This window comes from Macrobrachium nipponense, chromosome 9 (genome assembly GCF_015104395.2).
Source record: "Macrobrachium nipponense isolate FS-2020 chromosome 9, ASM1510439v2, whole genome shotgun sequence".
In the NCBI taxonomy this organism is placed as follows: Eukaryota; Metazoa; Arthropoda; class Malacostraca; order Decapoda; family Palaemonidae; genus Macrobrachium; species Macrobrachium nipponense.
The window spans coordinates 41,279,683-41,305,149 of record NC_061110.1 but is presented as its reverse complement, the minus strand read 5'-3'; the positions used below and the strand labels follow the sequence as shown (position 1 = coordinate 41,305,149).

General features: G+C 35.7%; 1 protein-coding gene across 2 annotated transcripts in view; it reads left to right on the top strand.

Annotated features, from left to right (window-relative positions):
* LOC135218332 (uncharacterized) overlaps window positions 1-25,240 on the top strand; it is a 30,659-nt gene extending 5,419 nt beyond the window's left edge. Inside the window, exons 2-4 of one of the 2 annotated variants that reach the window (XM_064254562.1) lie at window positions 2,514-2,579; window positions 19,524-19,617; window positions 23,752-25,240. In XM_064254562.1, coding sequence (XP_064110632.1) covers window positions 19,527-19,617; window positions 23,752-24,545 — 885 coding nt within the window. In that variant the 5' untranslated portion in view covers window positions 2,514-2,579; window positions 19,524-19,526 and the 3' untranslated portion in view covers window positions 24,546-25,240. The remainder of the gene's footprint in view (window positions 1-2,513; window positions 2,580-19,523; window positions 19,618-23,751) is intronic. The other variant, XM_064254561.1, reaches the window with a different exon arrangement.
* Window positions 25,241-25,467: the final 227 nt, after the last annotated feature.

The following is a 25,467-nucleotide window of genomic DNA, read 5'->3' as shown; positions in this document are numbered from 1 at the left end:
TAACAGTGTAGCAAAACTGTTGGTATTTCCTTTAGGCAATGTATAGCAGACATATTGGGTTTTTGGCAGCCGTATTTTCTTTTTGGCAGCCATATTTGCTTTCTACTGCCAACAACAATGTAATCAGCAAGCCTTATCACAACCAAAAATAATTTTAGAAATTGCCCAGTTGCTTCCTGAAGGTTGAATAAATTACATAAAAGTATGCAAAATTCTGAATATGGGTCAGTACTTATGGCAGCCATTTTGAATACTGAATGTGGCTATTTTAAATATTTTGGTTTTATGCTTTAAAAACCTTACTCAATTAATTAGTTATAGTTCATTTTGAATGAAAATAAATGGATTATTGGACTAAACACACTATTTCTCACTGGAAAGAGGGCTTGGAATGTCAGCCATTTTGAAATTAATGATGGCCGCCATCTGGCACCCTTGGGAAACCTCCAGCAAAGATTTTCTTTTTATTTAGAACCTACTTAAGATATCTAGGTAGGTGCCATGTTCTAATCATAAAAATCCTGCGGGATTACATAAGCCCAAGACTATAGTGACCAAGACCTTCTCTAGCCACTCATACTCCAGGGCCAGTTGTGGTCCTAGCTGGTATAAGACTGGCTTTTGGCACTGCCACCACTCGGTGGTGTTGGGTTTTTGGGCTTAAATGAAGCAAGGGGGATGTTTGTGGAGGAGTCAGGTAGCTCAGGTACAGATTTTAACCACTCTGACCCAAACTGCACTGGCTGACACTCTTCTCCCTTGTTGTCTTTGGTAGGGTGCTGGAGTACCAAATTGCTAGTCCCATAAAAAGTGGTAGTAACTGTAGTTGCTGAAAGGTTGTGATTGATGTTGTCCAGTAAATAAACCCTTCCTCAGGACAGGTGAACAAACTACAACCTCTTCCACATACCAGGTGACAGTGGCATCTCCCAGTCAGGCTGATATCTCCAGCTGATATCTTCATAGGAAATGCTCTTGCCATGATCATGAAGTATTTCTACCAAGTTTCTCTTCCTTGTTTTGGCATAGATAGCCATGGCCATGAATGCTAGAGAAGGAGTTTCCCTATCCTTTGAGAGTCAATGTACACTCGCTCCTTCCTTCTGTTTTGACAAGCAGTTGTATTGCAAGAGCTGAGCAATAGCCAGGTCTCTACTTTGATGAGCCAAACCTTAGCTGTGACTTCATGCCTGCATGATTGACAATAATAGTGAACTGGAACAGACTTTGAGGTAAGGGATTTAAATTATTCCTATATCTGAGAAGGACTGCACACACTACCCACCTTAAGGAGATTCACTGGTGTTATGACAAACGTTGAGTCACAGCAACTTCCAAGATCCTTTCCTCTTTTACAGAAATTTCTTCAGGGCATTTGTCCTCAAGAAATGTTTTATTACATAGTTCCATCAGCCTCTCTTCTTGCTCTTATCAGGCTTTAGAGTCCTCCCATGTAATATACGACTGCCTCTTAACTCAAGGGTCTACACTCACTGCGAGAATGTGGATATCTTTACCTTTATTCAGTATTCCCTAAACCGCTTAACCTGCCATTACTGGATGAATGAAGTCTACTAACTTTTCCTTTTCTAGTTGGATTGGGCTCATTTTTAGTGACCTGTATCAATTCTGCCTCCATGCTAAGTCTAATGGTCAGGACATTTGCCTGTGTTGGTTTTACACACAAGCAAAAAAAGTATTGTTAAACCCGTGTGTGCCTCTGTTGACCTGAGCAGTACATAAACTTTAAAGTCATATTCTGTAAGTTTTGAAATATACCATATATGCTCAAATGATATGCTCAGAACATTTCCTTTAATAAATCGTTTCAGGTACCATTTATTAATAGCAGTATTGTGGACTATAATCTCGTAGGTAAAATCAGTGCTGTTGGATTTTCCATGCATAAGTTCAACTTTACAGAACATATTCTCATAAGTGAAACAATTCGCTATGCAAGAAGTTCTTTAAAACCTGGATTTGGGTTTATCCATTATCTTGGATAATTTTATCAATATTTAAATCATAAAGCTATCTAGATATTTGGGTAATTGCTTTGTGTACAATCGGCATTAAAATCGAACCTAATGAAAACATCACATCTAACACATTAACCTAGAGGAATACTTTACGAGTGCACATCTTATCAAGAGCAATTTGAACATATGAGTATGGCAGTATGATGCACCTTTAAAACGTTAACATATATTCATGGTAAAAATATTATCTTTAGTCATCAGATATTCACAGCAAAAAATAATAACACTCATTTCTCTTAGGTACAATTTTGTCCCTCAAAACTTATTACAATATAGGTTTCTGAGGAAGTGTAATGCTACTAAATAATCCTTTCCAGCTCTACTTGATACTTCCACTTTGGTATAGAACACATCTGCAGGTTTTTGTATAGAACTTGAGAAACTGAGAATAGAATAATCCACACTTATCATACTTTCTACAATTTATTTACAATTCCATTCCGTTGTAACAGAAACCACATATTTTATTTTCAGGGCCAGCGAAGAGATCACTGGCTGAAGAAATGGCAGTGTGGGAAGCAATGTTTTCCATACACCAAGGTAATAAGTAAAACTTAACTTTTAATCTAGCTTCTTAAATAATACAGATATAAAACGCTTTCTTATATAAACGATATCGAAAGTAAACTTCACTGTAGCCACATAACGAATATTGCATACTATTGCGTTATCGTAAATTGGCTCATTCTTATATACGTTTTGCCCATGGTATTCGGTTTAGAACAGCCAAGTATTAAATTTGGTCACTTAGCTGGATAACAGTCTTAAATTGCTTTAACGGTCGCAGAAATTAATGTTCTATGGTATAATATAGTAACGGCCATCTCATTTGTATATTACAATAAGTGTCTCATTTGTGAAACACTACAAATGTAACACTTGTTGAGTGTGTGCGGTATTGACATGGCATGTGCAAACTACTGGTATATTGTATTTTCCAAGATTTTGAAATATAAAAAATTTATATTTCACACTGAATGATGTTACAGTTGCTATATTTCTTATGAATAATCACGTATACGTTTCTGATAGCTGTACAGTTTAAGTATAATTGTTCCAAGCAAATGTACTTATTTTTAAGTACTTTCAATGGATCTGTGCCAAAGATAGACCAGAATAAATCCAGAGTTCTGCTTTCGGAAAGGAAATGGAAGATGGCTGTATAATGCATTATACTTCAGAGAGCCTAGCAGAGAGACAGATGAACATGATAGACAGACGGAGCAATAAAAGATATATATTGAAATGAATGATAGTTAATATGCTGGTTTGATACAGTAATTATGCAGTGTAAGCATAAATTTTTAATGCTGCTCTGATGCTTTGGGAGGGTTATAGTTGGGTATTAATACTGATTAGACCTTTTAAAGATGAACCAATTGTTGAATACTTTCATTTTCTAACCCAATTTGTATCATTAGTTAATGCACTGCCAAGCTAAAAGAAATAGCCCGGCGTAAAATTTTGTAGATATGCACAAATAAATCTTAATTTTATACTTATAACCTATGGTCGAATCATCTTCATTATTTCAGGAATGGTTTACAGTCGCCAAATCAAATCTAGGAAAGGGATGACATTGTTATTTTCAATTTCAAGAGTGTCATCCCTTTCCTAGATGTATTAATACATAGAGAATCTTTCCAATGCAAATTCAGTATTTATAGAAAACCCACAAATAATTTAACATATGTACATTTTTATTCTGGCCACCATCTTAATATTAAAATTTCAATTTTTTCTTCTATGTTCCTAAGCGCTTTGCGTATCACGAGTCCACAATACCTGGACCAAGAAATAAAATACATAAAAAAGATAGGAAACGATCTCTGCTACCCACCTCATTTAATTGATTTATGTTATCAAAAAGCTCATAAAAAGTTTTATAATGTTGCTATTAATGAAAAAGAAATCCCTAAAAATGTACTTAGCTTACCTTATTTTCGTGGATTTGAAACCATAAAATCAATATTTAAATCATTTAATGTTAATGTAGTGTTCTCTTATAACAATACCATTAAAGATATGCTAATTAAGAATAGTCCCGTAACAAATAACATCATCATTTACAAAATTCCTTGTAAGGATTGCCCATCGTTTTACGTTGGTCAGTCCAGTAAAAAATTTGTGTTCGGGTTAAGCAGCATATGTATTCAGTTAGAACAGCCCAGACTTCAAATGCACTGTTTATCCATCTGAGTGAAAAATCTCATTGTATTAATTGGGGTGATACCTCGGTAATTGCTAGATCTAATGATTATGTCTCAAGAAATTTACTGGAATCGGCAATTATACAAATCACTAATAAAAACAACCTAAATCTTAGTCTGGGAATGTACCATTTGGACCCATATATTTGTAAGATGTTTATGAAGGACCTCAAAATAAATGAACAACTAATAAATTAGTCCCACATGTATATAGTTATTAATTCTCTCTCTCTCTCTCTCTCTCTCTCTCTCTCTCTTCTCTCTCTGGTTCGATATTTTCTCTCCCTCTCTCTCTTGCTCGATATATATATATATTTATATTTTCTTTCGTCTTTTCATTAATAATAATTTTTGTTGGGAAAATTTGTGTAAAAATTGATGATATTAAATTGTATATGCTCCCGTGTTGTTTTCAAAATGTACTGTTTTTCTGGAAGAATCACTTGTTTACCGCGGGTATCCTTCAAGGTGTGGGTAGCCTATGACTCCTCCTCCTCTCTGTAGAGTGAAAATCGCCCTTATGGCTAATTTGGTAGTGTCAGTTTGTATATTAAGCCTTCTTTTGACTATGGTGTTCTTTGTAAAATCAGTATGCCTCAGTAAAGGGTCCGAATAGGACCGAAAGTACTCGGCCAACTCGTTTTTTCATTTTTTCCTTCGTGGCAAAAAAACCTTTATTTATACATAGCATCACGTTTTATATACTTCGTGATCAAGTTATTCATATATATATATATATATATATATATATATATATATATATATATATATATATATATATATATATATATATATATATATATATTATATATATATAATATATATATATATATATATATATATATATATATATATATATATATATATATATATATATATATATAATATATATACATGTATATATATATATATATATATATATATATATATATATATATATATATATATATATATATATATATATATATATACAATCTTGGGTGATATATTATTGCTGAATAGGATATAGTTGAAGGTTATTTATTTCTAATACAAAATCACAGACAAAAAGGCTTGTGTTTTCATAGGAATAGTATTCATATTGTTGCCAATACTGTAATGAATAAAACTTTTCATTTGTCCATTTTATAATTCGAAGACATTCTCGGTGAGTAAGTGTATTCTGAACGCACTCACGTGGTCTATTTGTGACAGAATACATACATCCTGTTCTATTTTCATTATGTCAACACTTATTTGCAGACCACTTCACTGTAAGAAATATATATATATATATATATATATATATATATATATATATATATATATATATATATATATATATATATATATATATATATATATATATATATATATATATATATATATATATATATATATATATATATATATATATATATTATATATATATATATATATATATCATTCGAGCTACAAATGTCCTTTAATATCTAATTCGCTCTACCTCGGAATTGATATATTTCATATATGTAACGAAGGGAAATTATTATTAACTAAAAATTCCCCTTCGGTACATATATGAAATATATCAATTCCGAGGTAGAGCGAATTATATATTAAAGGACATTTGTAGCTCGAATGATTTATATGAATCACGTTGATGTGATAAGTATTCATATATATATATATATATATATATATATATATATATATATATATATATATATATATATATATATACACACACATATATATATATATATATAGTGGTATATATAATATATATATATATATATATGATATATATATATATATATATATATATATATTATATATTCTTGGGTGATATATTATTACTGAATAGGATATACTTGGAGGTTACTTATTTCTAATAGAAAATCATAGGCTTTTGGTTTCATAGGAATAGTGTTCATATTGTATGCTAATACAATATGAACACTATTCCTATGAAACCAGTGAGATTGAGGATTATGATAAAGGATTTACACACTTTGTCGTCCTGGATCGGTTCGGAAAGGTCATACTAGCAGTCCTTTCATTTTATGATGTTCATTATTAGATATACTAGGAAATTTTCGTAGAAATAGAATGAATCTCTGCTCATATACAAATCCCCGAAATAACCAATCCGTGTGTTGCAGGCTAAAGGATTCTTTTCAAAATGTTTTGTAACCCTTATAGGCCTAGAATTACAATGACCATGCTACGTGGATACATTGTAGGATCTATACTGTTTAATGAGAATATTGAGTCATTGAATAATAAAAAAAAATAATTCACTTTAGTCATTTCATACTTTATTTATTTTATGGAACTGTTAAAGGAATAAGTATTTAGTGTCTATCACATATTAAACTACATTATTTTTGTTTATTTCTTAAAACTGTTAAATGAATTAGTATTTAGTGTATCATGTATTAAACTGCATTATTTATATTATTTCTTAGAACTGTTAAATGAATTAGTATTTAGTGTCTATCATATATTAAAATGCATTATTTTTTGCTCATCACATTTATACTCTTCGTTTAGGGAAGGATTCAAGTTCTCGTGTTCAATTCTTTATATTTATTTGTTAAATACTATACTACATTTATGAAAAATAGGCAAGTAGCACATTTACAGACATTATATCAAATATAGTTAGTTCATTCAACTGTAATAGACAAATCATTCATTCTCTCTCTCTCTCTCTCTCTCTCATAACATTATCAATACACGTACAAAAATTACCACACATTTTCCTCTTAGAATATTTGCATGATATTAATTAAAAACGTGGAATATTCACATGATTTGTAACTAAGAATAAAAAATACATCAAAAGATTACAACTACATTTCTATTAGAAAACTAAATTTCCATGAGTAAAACAATGCATAAATCACAAAAATACACACATTTCCTCTCTCTCTCTCTCTCTCTCTCATCAATTCTTTGAAACATGGAACTAAACACAATGGCACTTTACAGTCAGGACATCAGTAACGCGTATCTTTACGCTTAGCTGGTCGTTTACTCGTGTGCTTGCAAACATAGCAAGCACGTTGTGCTGACTATTGTTTTTTTTTTTTTTTAGTTGCTGGCAAAAACTCTATGAAATGTAGTGCACCGACCCTTATCGGATTTCTCTCTACCGATCGGCTTCCTCCTTTACCATTATTTGTTTTTTCACTCGCAAATTTAGTGAGCATCTGTCTGATCACAGTCAACCGGAAACTTTTCAACCGAGGCTTATTACCTGTTTTTACTAGGTACATATTATACGCATTAAGTAAGCATATATCAAGATGGTGAACGAAGAGTTTGATGTACCACTTTACACTTTTTCTTACAGTCTGCGCAATACCAATTTGCATATCACTCTTCTCTACCATCCTTATGTTGATGTTGTAATCGGCTACTGCTGCAGGTTTGAGTTTAGCCTCGTTAGTAACATGATCTTTTTTGCCACTGTCAAACATTTCGTTAAGAGTTAACCGTGGCACACATTATCACATCTCTTTCATCGTGCCATTTCACACAGAATAGCTCATTCGACACAACTTTGCTATTCGCCTTTCTTCAGTTTTCCTTGAAATTTTGGCATCGAAACGCGATTGGATCTCTCAGTGTCGCAACTTCCGGTGCCATTTTCTTTAAGGTCTTTGCACAGTGCCGGGCTTGTATACCAATTGTCAGTAAATAATGTATGTCTTTGATTCAAGTAATCAGACATCATTGTTTTAACACCACCACCGGAAACACCAAGGGTACGGTCATATTGAATATCAGTTCCCTTACCAGTATAAACAATGAGGCCCAAAACGTACCCTGTTTCACGGCAACAAATAATAAACAATTTGATTCCGAAGCGATGTCTCTTCGCTCTAATGTACTGCTTGAAACGCAAACGCCCCTTATAAAGATTCATCACTAACCAAGTTTCTAAATGGCTTGAAAAATAGCTTGAACTTATTTGTCAAATCACTTAGAATAGGCCGAGTGTCGTTATTAGCAAAATGAAGGGTTCGGAGCAGCAACAGATACCGATCACGTGACATGGTCTTCCCGAAAATTTCAGTCCGTAGTAAAGGATCAGTGCTCCAGTATTCGTTGATTTCACCTTTGTAAGAATGCGGCATGAGTAAAGACAAAGCAAAAAAGCTGTACAACTCACTCACAAATGTATCTCTCCACTTTTTTCTTATTGATGTTCGGCCTAGTGCACCATCCCTCATCTTTTGTGAATGGTATCGGTTTGTTTCTTCACTTATCATTTCCATTAACGGGGCTTACAAAAATGCTGGGAAATAGTCCATTTCTGGACTGTCATCTAATAGAGGGCATTCGGACTGAATTCCTGAAGTACTGGATTCGAAATAAAAAATATGGGGGTGGTGTTCTTCACGACTAACCCACTCCGTCAAATATCTCCGTCAAATATCACAGTTTCCTCAGGCACCGACTCATTTCGATAGTGATATCGTTGCCACCATCATCATCATCATCATCATTATCGTCTTCATGATCACTGTCGCATAATTCATTTTCATGAGAACTGCCCTCTTCCAAATCGTCATCAGATAAAGAATCATTTAGGTCATCTTCATATTCATCTAAGAGTTCGTGAATTAGATCTCGGGCGTCCTCTACAGATGGGTAAGGGTCTAGCCGGAAACGACACAGATCTCTTGCACGTCTACCTTCCATGACTGGGAGCGGTCAAATGAGTAATCCCGTGACCCAGTTCTGTTTGTTGCCGCCGTAGTACTGTTCTGACATGGATTATCTTAGACATGTATATGGGTTAACACCATTATTCACTTTATAGCCATTATAACACACTAACACACACACACACATATATATATAGATATAGATATAGATATAGATATATATATCTATATCTATATCTATATCTATATCTATATCTATATATATATATATATATATATATATATATAATATATATATATATATATATATATATTATATATATATATATATATATATATATATATATATATATTAGCATCTACCGTGATTTTTAAGCATATATATATATAATATATATATATATATATATATATATATATATATATATATATATATATTACCCAGGTTCCAACCTGGGTAATCTTAAAAGGTTTGGTAGCAATGATCCATGCGGCTAGGCACTGGAATAACATCCGTTCTCTCTCTCTCTCTCTCTCTCTCTTTTTCTCTACATTACCTAAGGCAATTAAATCGGACTCGTGAACTACAAAAATACATTTATTTAAGAGCAAAGCATAAACTAAATAACTTGGGTTCTTAACAAAATGATTAAATGAAAGGTTGAACTCAGATAACCCACTCCATCTCTCTTCTACAATAACCAACATTATTTTACTCATAAAACTGGGCATAGTCATAGTACAGTCTACATAGTAACACCACGGAACATCAGTTAAGCTACCATTTCAATTCCCCTCTGTCTCAGAACCGCCTATAAGAAGACAGGAGAACATATCAATAAGCAAAAGATTAAAAATCAAAATCAAAAGGTCAAATGAAATAGAACATCTTTGAAACAATATTCAAAACACAGTCAAACCACACTTTTGACTAAAGAACAAGTATGCTTACCCATTCAACACAGATTATACACACTTCACTAAAAATACTATTGCAGGAGCCATTTTGCCCCATAGCCGACTCTGTAGCGATCTCCCATCTTGGTTACCTCACTTTCTCATTATGTAGGGAAGAAGCTCACATGCACGCATGAACTAACACACATTGTTCACGCCTAAGAAACCGCCTCATACCAGTTTCATAAGGCACCTCTGCATCAAGCGCCCATGCATAGAAACAGGACGTGGCACTGATCTGCATAGACAGCAACTTAGAAATCGCGCCACCCAACAAGATGTGCCAGCATTTCCAAAGCTGAGCCATCTTGTCACTTAGGGCAGTGTTTCCAAGGAGAAGCTAAATTGACGACCCCTACATTCTAGAAATGTCACAGCCCATTACTTTACAATGATGCCTTAAATATATTGTCTTAATTATATTCTCAATTGCTTTTTGTTATATATATATATATATATATATATATATATATATATATATATATATATATATATATATATATATATATATATATATATATATATAGTCAAAGCAAATTACCAATTCTGGAATTATTTGCAACCAAGCAGTACATAATGTTTATTCTTTATAATCCTTCTAACAGGTAAAACATCTCAACAAACTTTCCCAAGTGACCTTGAGAAGAAAGCGGATTACATTTTATGTGGGTGGGGCACAAGGAGATTAGGGTGGGGCAGAGTACTTATAATCTTATAGGGGTAACCACAGTTTATAAACAACTCGCTGCGACACACGTGTACCGTTTATTTGTAAGGAAATATATCAGGCGACAAGCAATGTAATATTACATTCTCTACTTCGAAGTATACCATGCCTCAGATATGACAGATATATATATATATATATATATATATATATATATATATTATATATATATAATACACAATCCTATGATTATGGTAAATATGATATCCTTACTTTCCCCACTTTCAGCATCCCATCATGTTTGATGGGTTATAATCCCATGCTACAAGGCATTCCACTCAATCAATCACTAAATATTGGATGTCTTTTTGTGAATATCAGAATAAAGATTATGCTAATGAACAATGAATAACTAGGTTTTGCTTATTCATGTAATACGTCCGCTTGAAGGAAAAGGCGGCTTAGTTTCCAATTTATAGTGCTATGTTGCCCCAATCACACACGCATATTCACACAGACACAGACTCGCACACACACACACACACGCACATGCACACATCACACACACACGCACACGCACATCACACGCACACACACACACACACGCACACACATATATATATGTATATATATATATATATATATATATATACAAATATATATAATATTATATATATATATTATAAATTATAATTAATATATATATATTATATATGAATATTTATCACATCACCGTGATTCATATAAATCATTCGAGCTACAAATGTCCTTTAATATCATATTCGCTCTACCTCGGAATTGATAGCCGTTTCGGTAGTGTCACTGTCCGATCCTGATTTCGTTCCCCGTCCTACTGGACGGTGGTTCGATCCCATGGGGGTACGAAATTATTATCAACTAAAAAATTCCCCCTCGGTACATATATGAAAATATATCAATTCCGAGGTAGGCGAATATGATATTAAAGGACATTTGTAGCTCGAATGATATATATATAATATATATATATATATATATATATATATATATATATATATATATATATATATATATATATATATCATTCGAGCTACAAATGTCCTTTAATATCATATTCGCTCTACCTCGGAATTGATATATTTTCATATATGTACCGGATTGATATATTTTCATATATATAAATATATATATATATATATATATATATATATATATATATATGCATACATATGTGCGTGTCTTTGTCTGTGTTAATGTGCGTGTGTGATTGAGGCAACATAGCACTATAAATTGGTAACTAAGCCGCCTTTACCTTCAAGCGGACGTATTATATAAATAAGCAAAACCTAGTTATTCATTATTCATTAGCATAATCGTTATGCTAATCGATTGAGTGGAATGCCTTGTAGCATGGGATTATAGCCCATCAAATATGATGGGCTGCTGAAAGTGGGGAAAGTAAAGATATCCTATTTACCATAATGATAGGATTGTGTATTATATATGTATCTGTCATATCTGAGGCATGGTATACTTCGAAGTAGAAAATGTAAATTACATTGCTTGTCGCCTGATATATTCCCTAATAAATAAACAGTACACGTGTGTCGCAGCGAGTTGTTTACAAACTGTGGTTACCCCTATAAGATTATAAGTACTCTGCCCCACCCTAATCTCCTTGTGCCCCACCCACATAAAATGTAATCCGCTTTCTTCTCAAGGTCACTTGGGAAAGTTTGTCGAGGTGTTTTACCTGTTAGAAGGATTATAAAAAATAAACATTATATACTGCTTGGTTGCAAATAATTCCAGCATTGGTAATTTGCTTTGACTACAAAATCGACCGTTGGACCTTACAGAACTTTATTTATATATGCCCGAAAAGTTCTAACTCTCTCTCTCTCTCTCTCTCTCTCTCTCTCTCTCTCTCTCTCTCTCTCTCTCTCTCTCTCTCTCTCTCTCTCTCTCTCTCTCTCTCTCTCTCTCTCTCCTTATACGTACAATAATTGTTCCAAAGTACTGAAAATACTAGTGTAATTTATACTTGTAGGATTTACACGCATAAAAAGGATATTTTTACCTGCAAACGTGGACTCCTATCAATACATAAGAGTATCACGAAAATAAGAGGGAAGAAGCAAATATCTGGACCCTCATCCACCGTGAAAAGGAATTATCAATAAACGTCCCCTAAGGGCAAAACAGAAGCCTTGGTAGCGTTACCATCGTCAGGGTTTGGAGTGGAATTGTCACTGACTAACAGCACCGTCGCAAATTTCACCCATGTCCGCCAACAATGATAGCCAGATATCAAAATATCATTATGATTCTATTATCTAGGTCAATATATTATAATTTTTGTGTCGTGCTGTCATAGAATATCTTGGACTTGCATGTGGTAATATTTTAATGCGAAAAAATCTGTTATAATAGCGGGAAAGGGCAACCGTATATATACGTGAATAGTCTTTGTGACAAAAAGTAGCAGAACGTATATATACGTGAATAGTCTAGAAAGGTTAAATCTGATGATAGACTCATCTGGTTTGGTATGGAGTTATGCCAGGTCTTCTTTGGTTTAGGGAGAAGCAGGAGGGGCCTCCAGGATCACACGGGCGCTGGGCAGTCCCGTTTTGTTCAAGATTCCTTGTAGATTGCATGATCCTAGGAATTTCTTTAGTTCATCGTGTGAGATATATCTTAGGGATGCAACTCAAGAGATGTTTGCAACCTTGGTCTCATATAAGAAGTTAATTTTCAGGTATACTCCAAAGGCACTTCCTAAGTTTACAGTGTTTGAAGCAGCAGTATTATTTGTTGGGTATATAATCTAGCGTGAGGCAGCAATTAGGGGGGTGATTAGAGTCCAAGGATGTGAACCTCCTCCCTGACACTTTTTAGCACCATTTTACTGGATGAAATTGGTTCTCCAAATGAGAGACAGTTTGTCTTTCTCTTTCCTTTCCTCTAAACAAGATTCTATTACCATTTGTTTCTAGTTTTGTAACTGTTCAGCTTCCCCTGACACGTCAAGTTTGAAATAGATGGGAAGAAGCGGGAGGGGGTAGTATCTGAGACGGCCATTCCTCTCTTCTAATGCCGCAACAGAGGGTAACCTCTCTTGTCTGTAATGGCAGGTGTAGAAAGCATAGCTGTTTTCTTAGCAGTTTAGAATAGGCAGAGGCTTCTGCATTAAAGACTGCCCTACACTCCTTAATACACCAAACAAACATTTCTCCTATTTCTCTGGATTCACAAATATCTCAGTCTTCTCAGCATAGCAGAATCTGGAGAAAAGCTCCATTCCAAGTCCTTTGATTTCGGTTTCCCATTCTGACTGGTCAAGTTCCCTGTTAGTGAACATGGCCAGGATTAACCAATGCTTGACCTCTTCCCTACTGAGTTGTTATAAACCATTTTTACTAGTCTTTTGGTAGGTATGGATTGGTTACCCATCACAGAGATGAAAGACTTATTTTTGCTAACTGAATAGCGAGTACTTTTGAGTACCCCTCTTTCGTAACTCTGGGTAGTAACTTTGCCTGATGTGGAACTTCTACCATTTCACAATGCTATTTTGAACTGGTGATGGCCTATTGCCAGGAATATTGCATACTTTCTGGCTTTAGCTTGACCTAGGCTTTTTTAAGGTATTAATTTTTCCCAATATCAATAAGTTGCACTTTATGGGCATGCCACATTCAGATTTTGATCAACTTCTCCAGTCTCATCCCCAAGCAACAGCTAAAATACCTGAACTTACTGACCCTCAGCAGCAGAGAGTGCCCCTTGGATGGCCTCTCATGTTAGTGAGCTTAGGGTGATTTTGGTGCAGTTCCCGTCCCAGCATGAACAGCAAATGGAAGTAAGTTTTATCATAAGTGTGTGTCTTCTGGACGCATCTCATCTCTACTCCACTGTTCTTGTAGAGTTAACAGCATATTTAATGTTCCCCATTTTTAAATGATTGAGTCTCCTCGGTGGATGAGTGGTACACTAAATGCATGATTTATTTTCAAGAAAAGGCAAGTAGTGTTTTATACTTTACCCCTTTAGCAGTGCAGGTGCTCTAATGGATGATTTGCTGCCATTAAGTTGGATGTGTTGTGCATTCTATCAGTGTTTAAGTGGAGAAATTTTGAGTATCAAAGCCCCAATACCCAATGGGAAGAGACTATTTACGCAGAACTTTGGTTTCGTTTTTGTTCTCAGTTCTTGGTATCAGTGATAGGATCCAGCTCTGTCACCTGTATAACACATGATTGTCTTTGTTTTTTGCTTTCCATAACTTCTTTTTGGAGTGATATACAAAGCATTTCTTAATCCTTCTTCTTCACGTGGCACGGCCAGTTCATTGTTGATCTCTGGCAGAGGATAGTTCTAATATGCTGTTGCAAAGGGTCATGAGAGGACCCACCTCTCTTCTCTTGTCAGCCTCTTTGTCACCTTCACCACTGAATGGTGCTATTTCTGCAACTTTATGCTGAAATTCTCCAGCAGTCCCAGAGAGATTGATATTTGTTGCAGGGTAGTGGAGAATTTATTTATTTAAGCCTATTTGATTTTTCACCAAATGCTCTTCAAAAAGGAGGGGAGGAAGCACCTTCTCTGATTAGCATTATAGAAGATTAAGAGTTAATCTTTTTCTCTCCAATTCTAAGGTGGAGAATTGGAGATCCAATTGAAAGACTGCTTTGCTGGCCTAAACTCTTTTCAATACTTTTATTGTGGCATGTAACCCTGCCACATACATTGATACAGGGAATGGAACGAAGGGTGATGAAATAAAGTTGTAAGTTCTTTAAAATTCCATATACTGACAGAGATACAGCCATGTGAAGGTGGAAGGAAGTTCCATGCTTCATGCTTCAGTGACCATATGACAGGAACTGATTTATGCATCGTATATATGGCAGGAAATAATAGAGGTGTTGCTGCATAAGATTACGTTGCCAAGATGAGTAATCAAGTTATTGATCTTACAATAAGTATTGTATAAATGATAACAGGATAAATGAAGGATAAATGATAACATAAATGATGCAGGATAAATTCCAAAATAAACAATTCTCCTGTAAGTTAATAATATACATGGATGCGGATACATGTAATCTGTATATGTAATCAAAATGGTATTTGGTACCTATACACCTCCCTCTCCCCTTATGCTTGTAGTACTGTCTCAAGTGGAACATTGACTCCTTTTAGCGAGTCAGGATGAACGACGAGGAGCACTAGGAAGATTACATGATGGTACTCTTTCCTGGTCAGAACGAGGGGTCACAGGGACTTGGGGAGAGGTGTCATCTTCGGTTTCAGAATACACGACCACTAGGAAGGTGCACCTCGTACTGTCTTGACCTGCCACGACCCATCATAGTGTCTTGGCGTCCTGCATCCTGACTTGCTGGCCAATGGTGAGCTTGGTTAGAGGGTGGGCAAGTGAGTAGCAGAGGCTCATGGCTTTTTTGGTGTGGGTGGCACTACAATGGTCATAGTCCTCAGTCTTCGTTTGCCACTCATCTGTGAATGACCCGGGGTGAGCCTGAAGACAGGTGCGGAGAGGGTGGCCATAAAAAATCTGTGCAGGGGAGCATCCAGCAGGGGTTGGGGTGTTCCAAAGTTCCAGCAGTCCTCTATCAAATGCCTCGCAATCTATGTTCCTGGATGGGGCAGTCTTAATGAAGTTTTTGACAGTTTTTGCTGCAGCTTCAGCATGTTCATTGGACTGTCGAGAAGTGATTATGTGGTGAATGGCCCAGCAGTTATCTCTTTCATATCCGCTTAGTTTTGAGCACTGTGTCCCCCAGATATCCGAGGTGTCTGGGAGCGCTCGACAGTGCGAAAAAATAATTATTTCGAAAATTCAGCAAAAATATAAATTTTATACCAATAACGCTCATTTTGCTATACTTTTTTTCTAAATGTTAATATTTTATGGTGGAATAGTCAGAATAAGAGTCCCAGCCCTCTAAATACGAAATAATGTGAGTTATTTAAAAAAAAAAATCTTTACTTTTTTTATATTTTCGTTTGTAACCCAAAAACTATGAAAGTCAGGCGAATGAATTATTTCTTATGAGAAAGCCAATAAAATGTTCTAAATATCGACATATAAATCAATGGAAAACGAATAAGACCAGCCTGTGAAAAAGTTGATAGAAAAGAGGGTAAATATACGAAAATGTAGACGAAACGTTGAAAAATAAAGGGAAAGTCAAGAAAAATGGCTTTGGTAACGGCAACAGTTTCATTTTGACGTTATAAGTTAATCGAAACGAAAAAAAATTACCGTTGTTAACATTATCGTTCGTAGGTCAAATGCTATAAAAGTTAGGCGAATGAATTATTTTTTATGAGAAAGCCAACAAAATTCTCTAAAAATCGACATATAAAACAATGGAAAACGAATAAGTCCAGCCGGTGAAAAAATTGATAGAAAAGAGGGTAAGAAACAGACCGCTCTGCCCGGCGCATGGTGAGAATTGTCGCTAGAAAAACTTTTTTTTGAAGAGCCCTATCTCGGTTATTTTTCATGGAAATTCCTTTGTAAATATACGAAAATGTAGAGGAAAAGTTGAAGAATAAAGAGAGGGTCAAGAAAAAAGGCTTTGGTACCGGTAACAGTTTGATTTTGATGTTATAAGTTGATCGAAACGAAAAAAAATGTTACCGTTGTCAACATTTATCGCTAGAATAAAAATTTTTTGAAGAGCCCTATCGGTTATTTTTCATAGAAATTACTTTGTAAATATACGAAAATGTAGAGGAAAAGTTGAAGAATAAAGAGAGAGTCAAGAAAAATGGCATTGGTAACGGTAACAGTTTCATTTTGACGTTATAATTTGATCGAAACGAACAAAAATGTTACCGTTGTCAACATTTATCGCTAGAATAATAATTTTTTGAAGCGCCATATCTCGGTTATTTTTCATAGAAATTACTTTGTAAATATACGAAAATGTAGAGGAAAAGTTGAAGAATAAAGGGAGAGCTAAGGAAAATGGCTTTGGTAACAGCAACAGGTTCATTTTAACATTATAAGTTGATCGAAACGAAAAAAAATGTTATGTATAGCTCAAAAGCTATACATAACAGGCTAATTTCTTCCTCCTACTCCAGACGAAGTAGTTCCATGGCTTGCTTGGTTGGGGTTAGGTTAATCCTACGAGCCTTCCAAGAAAAGTCATAGTCCATAAGAAGCCTCCTAATCTTGGCATCTTCTGGAGATTCAGAGCCCTGCCGAAACTCTAATCGTCTCTTATGGGATGCACTGACGCGTTTTCCGTTACTTTTACCATAAAAACTACGCGAATGCATGTTGGAAAACTATTATTCTTGCGTGACGTAACCATGTAAACAAACACTTGTGTCAACAACAGCTCGCACGTGGGTCACTGAGAGGGAAGTGTGGGTGCGATCAGCTGATTTCATTGTGAGAATTTTACTACGCCAGGGATTTGAGCATGCGCAGTACAGGAACTACTTTGCTGGCGTATTGATACCCGAGATACACGGTCCAAGGTATGATCTAGCCAAATGGAAATCGCTACTTGTCCGAAAATATGCAGGTATGCAGAACCGTTACCACATGCAGCAGAATGCGGTGAAGATGTAGGGGGCCACTTTCACCTCGAGGCATTTCAGGCATGGCTTCTCAATGGTGTCCAATGTTTAGTGGTTGAGAATCAGTATCAGGGAGCAATGGTCCGTCATTAAAGTGAAATGCTGAAGTCCAGACAAGTATAGGTGGCACTTAGCCATAGCTCAAGTAACTGAGAGTAGTTCCAGATCTATGGTGGCATAGCAAGTTTCTGTGTCCGTCAGGAAACAAGAGCCACACTAGACAAGACGCGCCTGACTACGGCCGTTGTCTTGATGCAGGGCATATCCGAGACGGTAGGGGAGTGAGGTGTCTGTTTGCAGGAACACGGGCGAAGCTGGGTTGAAGGGTGCCAGAACAGGTGGTGAAGTTAGAACTGTCTTGACCTTCCTAAATGCTTGCTCATGGTTGGGGGTCTAAGTGAATGAGCGTTTGGTACTCATAAGCAGATATAGGGGATGTGCTGCTGCTGTAATGTACAGAGTGAAGTCAGCGAGTTGATTGACGAAACCCATAAATGACCCGACATCTGTGATGTTGGACAGTGTAGGGAAGTCATGCATAATGGAGACCTTGTCCGGGTCTACTATAATGCCGTTGGATGACAGGACATAACCACAGAAGTTAACTTTAGGGGCAGCTTTGGTGAACAATGCATGTGAAGGTTGGCATCGCACAATCAGCGAATTAATTGGGGCATCTCATCCTACCATCTTGATGGGTTTAGTTTTAGTTATTTACAAAAAACGAAAATGTTTATCACTCAGAAAACAAGTTGATTACAAAAACCGAAACCATTTGCTAATAGTTAAATAGTTAGATACTTTGATCTCATCGACAACTTTAACAGTAATACTTGGATGTTTTACATTAAAATAAGTGAATTATATTCTATTGTTCATTTATTTTTGGCATTGTGCGGTGAAAGAAACCTTACGACGAAATTACTGACGATGTGATATATTGCAATGTAATTACAATGCAGTGAAAATGTATGAGATGTAATTACCATGCGATGAAATTACCACAATGTAATTACTGCGATGATATTACCAGACACCGAATTTCACCTTGGTAAGGGTGATGATGTATTGATGGTACCTGGTTAGCATTTGGTGTATGTGTTGTAGGTGGGAATGGAGATCCTCGTCAGACAGGAGATCCCTTGTAAGGCCATATCACCACAGTGGCAGTATGCATCACTTGTCACTAAAAAACTCAGATCAAAGTGCAAGGACCCTTTCATGAATACAGGACATCGCAAGGAGGAGATGTTCAGACACCATCTCCTCTTGTCTACGGCATGTAATCTCCAAAGCTTTTGAGTTCCTTGGTACAGTGGAGGACCCATCAACCACCCCACTACCTCATGATATTATTGGCACTGAGGCCTTTCTCAAATTTTGAAAGAACTTCTTTGTCCAACAGGTAATGAGGGGAGCGGAGCAGTATGGTACTATCAGATTACCTCCATCTCATTCTACTTCACCCTTTTACTGTGAACCTGTTATCATCACTTGCGGTGAGACCAGTGTCCTGCTAATCTTATAACAGACTAATTTTCTCCGTTTTATATTTGTATTTTAATTATTGGTTATTTATTTGCTTTGTTATTTATACTACCATAATGATTTTTATAGTAGATTGATAAAATATACAAATATGTAGATATTTATTGCAATACTAAGTTATGCAGCTTTTACTGGTGATTCATTTCGGTATGATACCTCTCAAAACATAATGTAAAGTAACACCATCTTTGTTATTCAGTCTAACATTTTTCATTACAAACCTTGAATGCTAAAAATTATCATCTGAAAAAAATTTAGCATTCTGTAGAAAATGTGACTTGATCTATCTCCAATAAACATTTTGGAGCACCGATTTATTATGAATTGAATTTCTGTGGTCTTCCATTCGCAAATTATGTCACATTTTCTTTGTTTACTAACATCACCTCTGGTGCTTGACAAATCTGCTTCCTCCTCTGTATTTTCTTCCGATTCACGATCATCTTGGATAAAACCAGAAGTTTAATAATTATGTATCTAAGGTAGGTTTGTCTAAACCTACAATATAATAAGCATCAACATTCACTAACGTCACTATCAGAACTAACTGATAGTCAGGTCTATTACTATCATTGTACTGCTTGGCATTTTGATAGTTACTGAGATTATCCTGTAAGTTAGGAATCAAATGTCATTTGTCGCTAGAATATAGACAAAGTATCTTTAGAATGATGAGGGAAACTCTCTATCTTTTAGAAGCTACCTAAATAGAACCAAAAGAATGATGACACGAGGAGATCAGTCCCATATGATGGATGACATCTTTCGATGATCAAGATCAGTCCCGTGCAGTGGAAGGGTTAAGGGATGTTGCCCACAAATCTCTCAGCACCTTTTCATTGAGACCTGTGGTCCCAACTCAACAAGTACATAGTGTTACTACTGGGAACAGTCCAATTATCCCACAGCTTATTCATGTGTTTTGGCTAGAATGTGGAGCTCCTGAGGACATAAGTGGTGTGTGCATCAACCTGTTCTTTCCCCAATGATCCATACTTGCGAACATTTGTGCCAGGCTAAAAACTGCACCTGAAAGAGTATAGATACTTGACACTACAAGCCCCTGTTCTTCTGATTTAGAATGTGAGCCCTATTCTACCCTTCCATAATGGGAGGGGGGATGGTAAGAGAGCAAGGTAGAGTCTGTCATCCATAACAAAGGCTGGTGACCATGGGTTTCCTGACTCCATGAAGGGATTCCCAATTTTTCGGGACTGGTACATTGTCATTCCACTTTACTAGCTAAGTGCACACTGCAGGTGCTGCCTTTTTTTCTTTCTTTCGTTAAAGCTTTAAGATTTGAAGAGAGAGAAAAAACCCTTGTGGACAGAGTCAACCGATGATAAACCCAAGAGGGTTCCATAGAGAAATTAGCTTTCAAGTGAGACATGTTATGGGGAAAAGGCAATTTAAAAGTAACATATGCATGGATAGAAATATAGCTGATACTTTCCCTTGAATTCAGGCAATATCAGAATCAAACAAGAATGGATTTTCTTCTCACTTACATATTTGGGGATCAAAAAGTTCCATAACTAGGCAGACTATTCAACCCAGTCTAGTATGTAGCCAAGATAAAACTCATAAGTATTGAACCTCCTTAGGAACAGAGGCCAAATTTTTAAGAGTAATTTGTGTTTTTCTTAAGTACGCAAATTGAAGCCATTCATACTGTAGGTAACCCACATTATCCAATCCACCCATCTTCATGTTATCTTAGTTTTTTTTTCTGAATATGAGCTGAAAGAACAATGGGTAACGTTAGTTGGGTGAGAATAGTTATTCCCTCTCCCACATCACCATCTGGGTACCACTCTTGTTTAGCCAGTACATGGCTGGTCTAGTGCATGCATGAAAGGATACTCCACATATGAGAGACTATGGTTTGTATACCAAGAAAAGATGCAAAATTGCGTAAAATACCCGTCTAATTAATGGCATCACTGTTTTCACCTATATGTACAAAAATTGCATTTGACACTTTTTTAATGATCTTCCAGTTTGACCAATATGATAATTTCAACGGGATTAACATGGGGGTATTATTATACATATCCTATAGGTTTGTCAGGAGAGTTCTTTATGTTCTTAGATTCTACTATATCTCCACAATCCTTAAGGAGATGGGATATATCTTCGAAATTATTACTATAAAGGTAATAAAGGCAGGTTTTGGGTTGTAAATTTCCATTATCATAAAAATTTGTTGGTGGTATTGCTAATTATTTCTATTTCATCATCAGTATGCTTATGGCTATAAAGAGACAGAGTTCTTGAAAACAGGGGTGAAAACTTATCTCTACTCTATGCTTTAGCCAGAATAATAATGTACATAGTCAGAAACATTGGTTAATTTACAGTTCATACTATATTTAAACCCATTAATATCTCTGTTGATTAGGCAATCCAAAAAGGGTAGTTTGACATTTTCCATTCACATCAAGAGTAGAAGTTCAGCATAATCATCTACAGAGAAGTTGATCATTCAACTCTGTACTATATTTGTCCACCAATTGCTACAGACAGTAGAATTTACATCGCTGGAAATAATGCTGTGGGCAGCCTGTTACCAAGAGAGTTGTCACCCAACTTTTTTATCCAGTAGTGCAGTTTCCTCGTGGTCATGTAGTTGACCATCATAATCACTAGAAAAACAGATATTTAACCCAAGAAGTGTTAAACATGGAGCAACTGCTCTTTCAGCTTATTTCCACAGAACTTGCTATGTTTTAGCTGGAAGCCCTGTTGATTCGTGGCTAAAGATGATTGGTTGATTATGGTCTGCTAATACATAAGGTGATGAGAACACCTTGATCCAGACCTTGCATAGAGGCAATGTTGTGAGTGCACCTCACGAGGTGCATTGTTGGTATTACTAAAGATGGAGCACCTAGCTGCACCCTCTTTTTAGCCTTTACCTCTGTTATGCATCCTATCTTCAATTTTGCTGTTCAATCGCTCCAATCCCTCTTTCCACCATCTGAAGTAGTGACTGGCTTAATATAATCAAATGAAATTCATCGACACGGAACTAGGGAGCAAAATGAGAAGAAATATTAGTTTTGTTTTCCCTTGCCCTCTTCTCAGTCATGTGGCTTGCTATTCACAAGGATTCAGAAGCGTTTCTTTTTTTTGTGATTTTTTTTATTATAACGTAACATACTATCCCCATTGAACTTAATTTTCGTTCTATTCTAATCACTACACCTTGTCTGCTTACCAGCGGGATCTAAATCTTTTCGCAGTAAAATGGCGTGCTGGATTTGGTACCCAAAAATGTGCCCATCATTGAATATCAAGGGCTATGTAAGTTGACCTTCTTACCCCTGGTGATCTTATCACAGGATTTCTGGTAAATCAATTTACTAATATCTTGCTTAGCACCTTGCTTACTCATGTGGGTGTTTGCGTCTTGGAAATAATTGGCCACACAGGTGATTGCCACTGCCAGATTAGGTTTTTAACAGTCCAGTACATGTATCCCAAACCATAATCTGACAAAGAAATCCTTGTGATTATTCCTGGATTATGCTAATTGAATAGAGAAATAAGAAAAAGACCAAATGAATTGGCTAGAAGATGAGATGCTAGAAAATGTAAAAATAAAGGTAAGTGAAGAATAATTTTTGTTTTTAATTATGAAAAGTTTTTGTAATTAGCTAATTTTTTTCAGAGCTCATGCATGTTTACCAGGACTTATTATTTATATAATTTGTGTTTCCGCTAATGGTGCGAGACGCCATAGTAAAACACGTCCTAAACAAATAGCAGCAACTTACCTCTTACATACCACAAGTTGAAAATAAGTCAACGATCATAAATGGAGAATAAACTTTATCCAATACTGGAGAATCGTATGAAACACTGGTTAGAACTACCAATAAACCATTAACTTTTCAACATATCTGTGATGTCAAGTGTGATAAGTTACTACTGCGTGGTTATATTTTTTACTACAATCTGGACGCACCCTGAGAATAACAATTGAAATGTTGACGCCTTACATTTTCTTAAGTTAGTAATATATCGATTTTTTTATTTAATGAGTAATCTTATATTAATTTAATATTATATAATCTTTTCAGAGAAAGAAGACAAAGAATGTGGAGAAAGCACAAAGAATGACAAAATTCCCGTAGAAAATTGCTCACCCTCTGATACAATAACAACGGAAGCCCACAACAATTCAAGTGATATTTTGGCTGATGTTATACACAAGGAAGGCATTTCAGAGCTGAACACAATTACTTTCGCAGAGACAGATGGATTGAGCAAATACGATGGAGATCTAAGTGAAGAGAGCGAAGTTGGCACAAAAAGAAAGAATCGCAAACGGATGAAAAGTAAGCAAAGTGAGGCAGAGAAAAAGAAAAAATTAGCCGAAAAATCAAAACAAAACCGCATAAGAAAGAACGAAGAATTTGCCAGTCTAAGACAAAGCAATAAGACTTTAAAAAACGAAATTCAGACTTTACAAAACCAAAATCAGACTTTAAAAAACCAAAATCATGAAAAGGATCGCATCATAGCTAGTCTAACTCCAAACCAAGGAATGTCTGAAAATGTTCCCAACAATCCACAATCAGCTTCAGCTGAAAATAAACTTGATGAGGAAGAGTTCACTGAAATGATGTATCAAGCTGGTGTGGAAGCATTCGATCATGAAAAATTCCTAAAACTCATGAATAACTGGTTCAGAAGCAAAGGCAGGTCAGAAATACGAGTGAATGATAGAGAGTCAACAGCTGGGGTTGTCCGAGTTGAAAGAGGCGAGCAAAAGATGAAAATTCGTGTTTTAAAATATTACAGGAAAATGGAAAGTTATAAAGAACGCTACAAGAAATGTAAAGAGGACCATGAACACAACGGCTTAGAATAAAGTATCTTAATTGTCTCGTTCATGATAGTAACCTTATGATAATCAAAACATGAAAACCCGCCATCTGCCACTTTATATCATCCCATCGCCACAAGAAATATCTTTCAAGGGAAGGAGTGTCATCTACGAATTCACATGCCCGGTGGAAGGATGCCACCACTACCAACTAAGCGTCTTTCCTGCCACCTTCAAAGAGCCATTTTTAATCATTGTAGAGAAAACCACAAAAGAAGACCAGAGCTGAACTCATAAAGAATATGGAAATTATTAACCAAACACCAGAACGATAAGGAGAAATACAAGAAACCCACCCATACCAAACACCGTCACGAGAGAGAGAGAGAGAGAGAGAGAGAGAGAGAGAGAGAGAGAGAGAGAGAGAGCCGATGATATATCACCTACATGGCTTATAATACCTGCCACCTGGACGGCTTATAATACCTATCACCCTCTAAGACCATGCCTAACCCAGCCAACAACACCGGATGGACCCAGGAGATCTCAACGCCTCATGGGCAGATTTCGTCGCCAACCTATCACCAATTAAAATTCATGCCACCTGACCACTGGTTGTATACGCCCTGCCTGTTACAAATACCTGTACATCACATATCTTAACTCACTTTTATACTTTTATAGATGAGCACCTATGCTATGTAGACACGTTAGAAGAAATAAACATATGACAACTGAAATCTTTATAAGCCCTTAGGAAACTTGGTACACCAGCTACATGCTGATGAAAAAAAGATAATAATAGAGAAGACTATAAATTAAATGCTGTTGAAACAGCTAAAATCTTCAATAAAAAAGGCATTGCACTAGCTAATGCAACTAATATGCATTGTACCTTGAGAAATGAAGATGTCATTGTTAATGACCTTGGCAGAAAGGCCTCCACAAAAAACAATCTTCATATTTC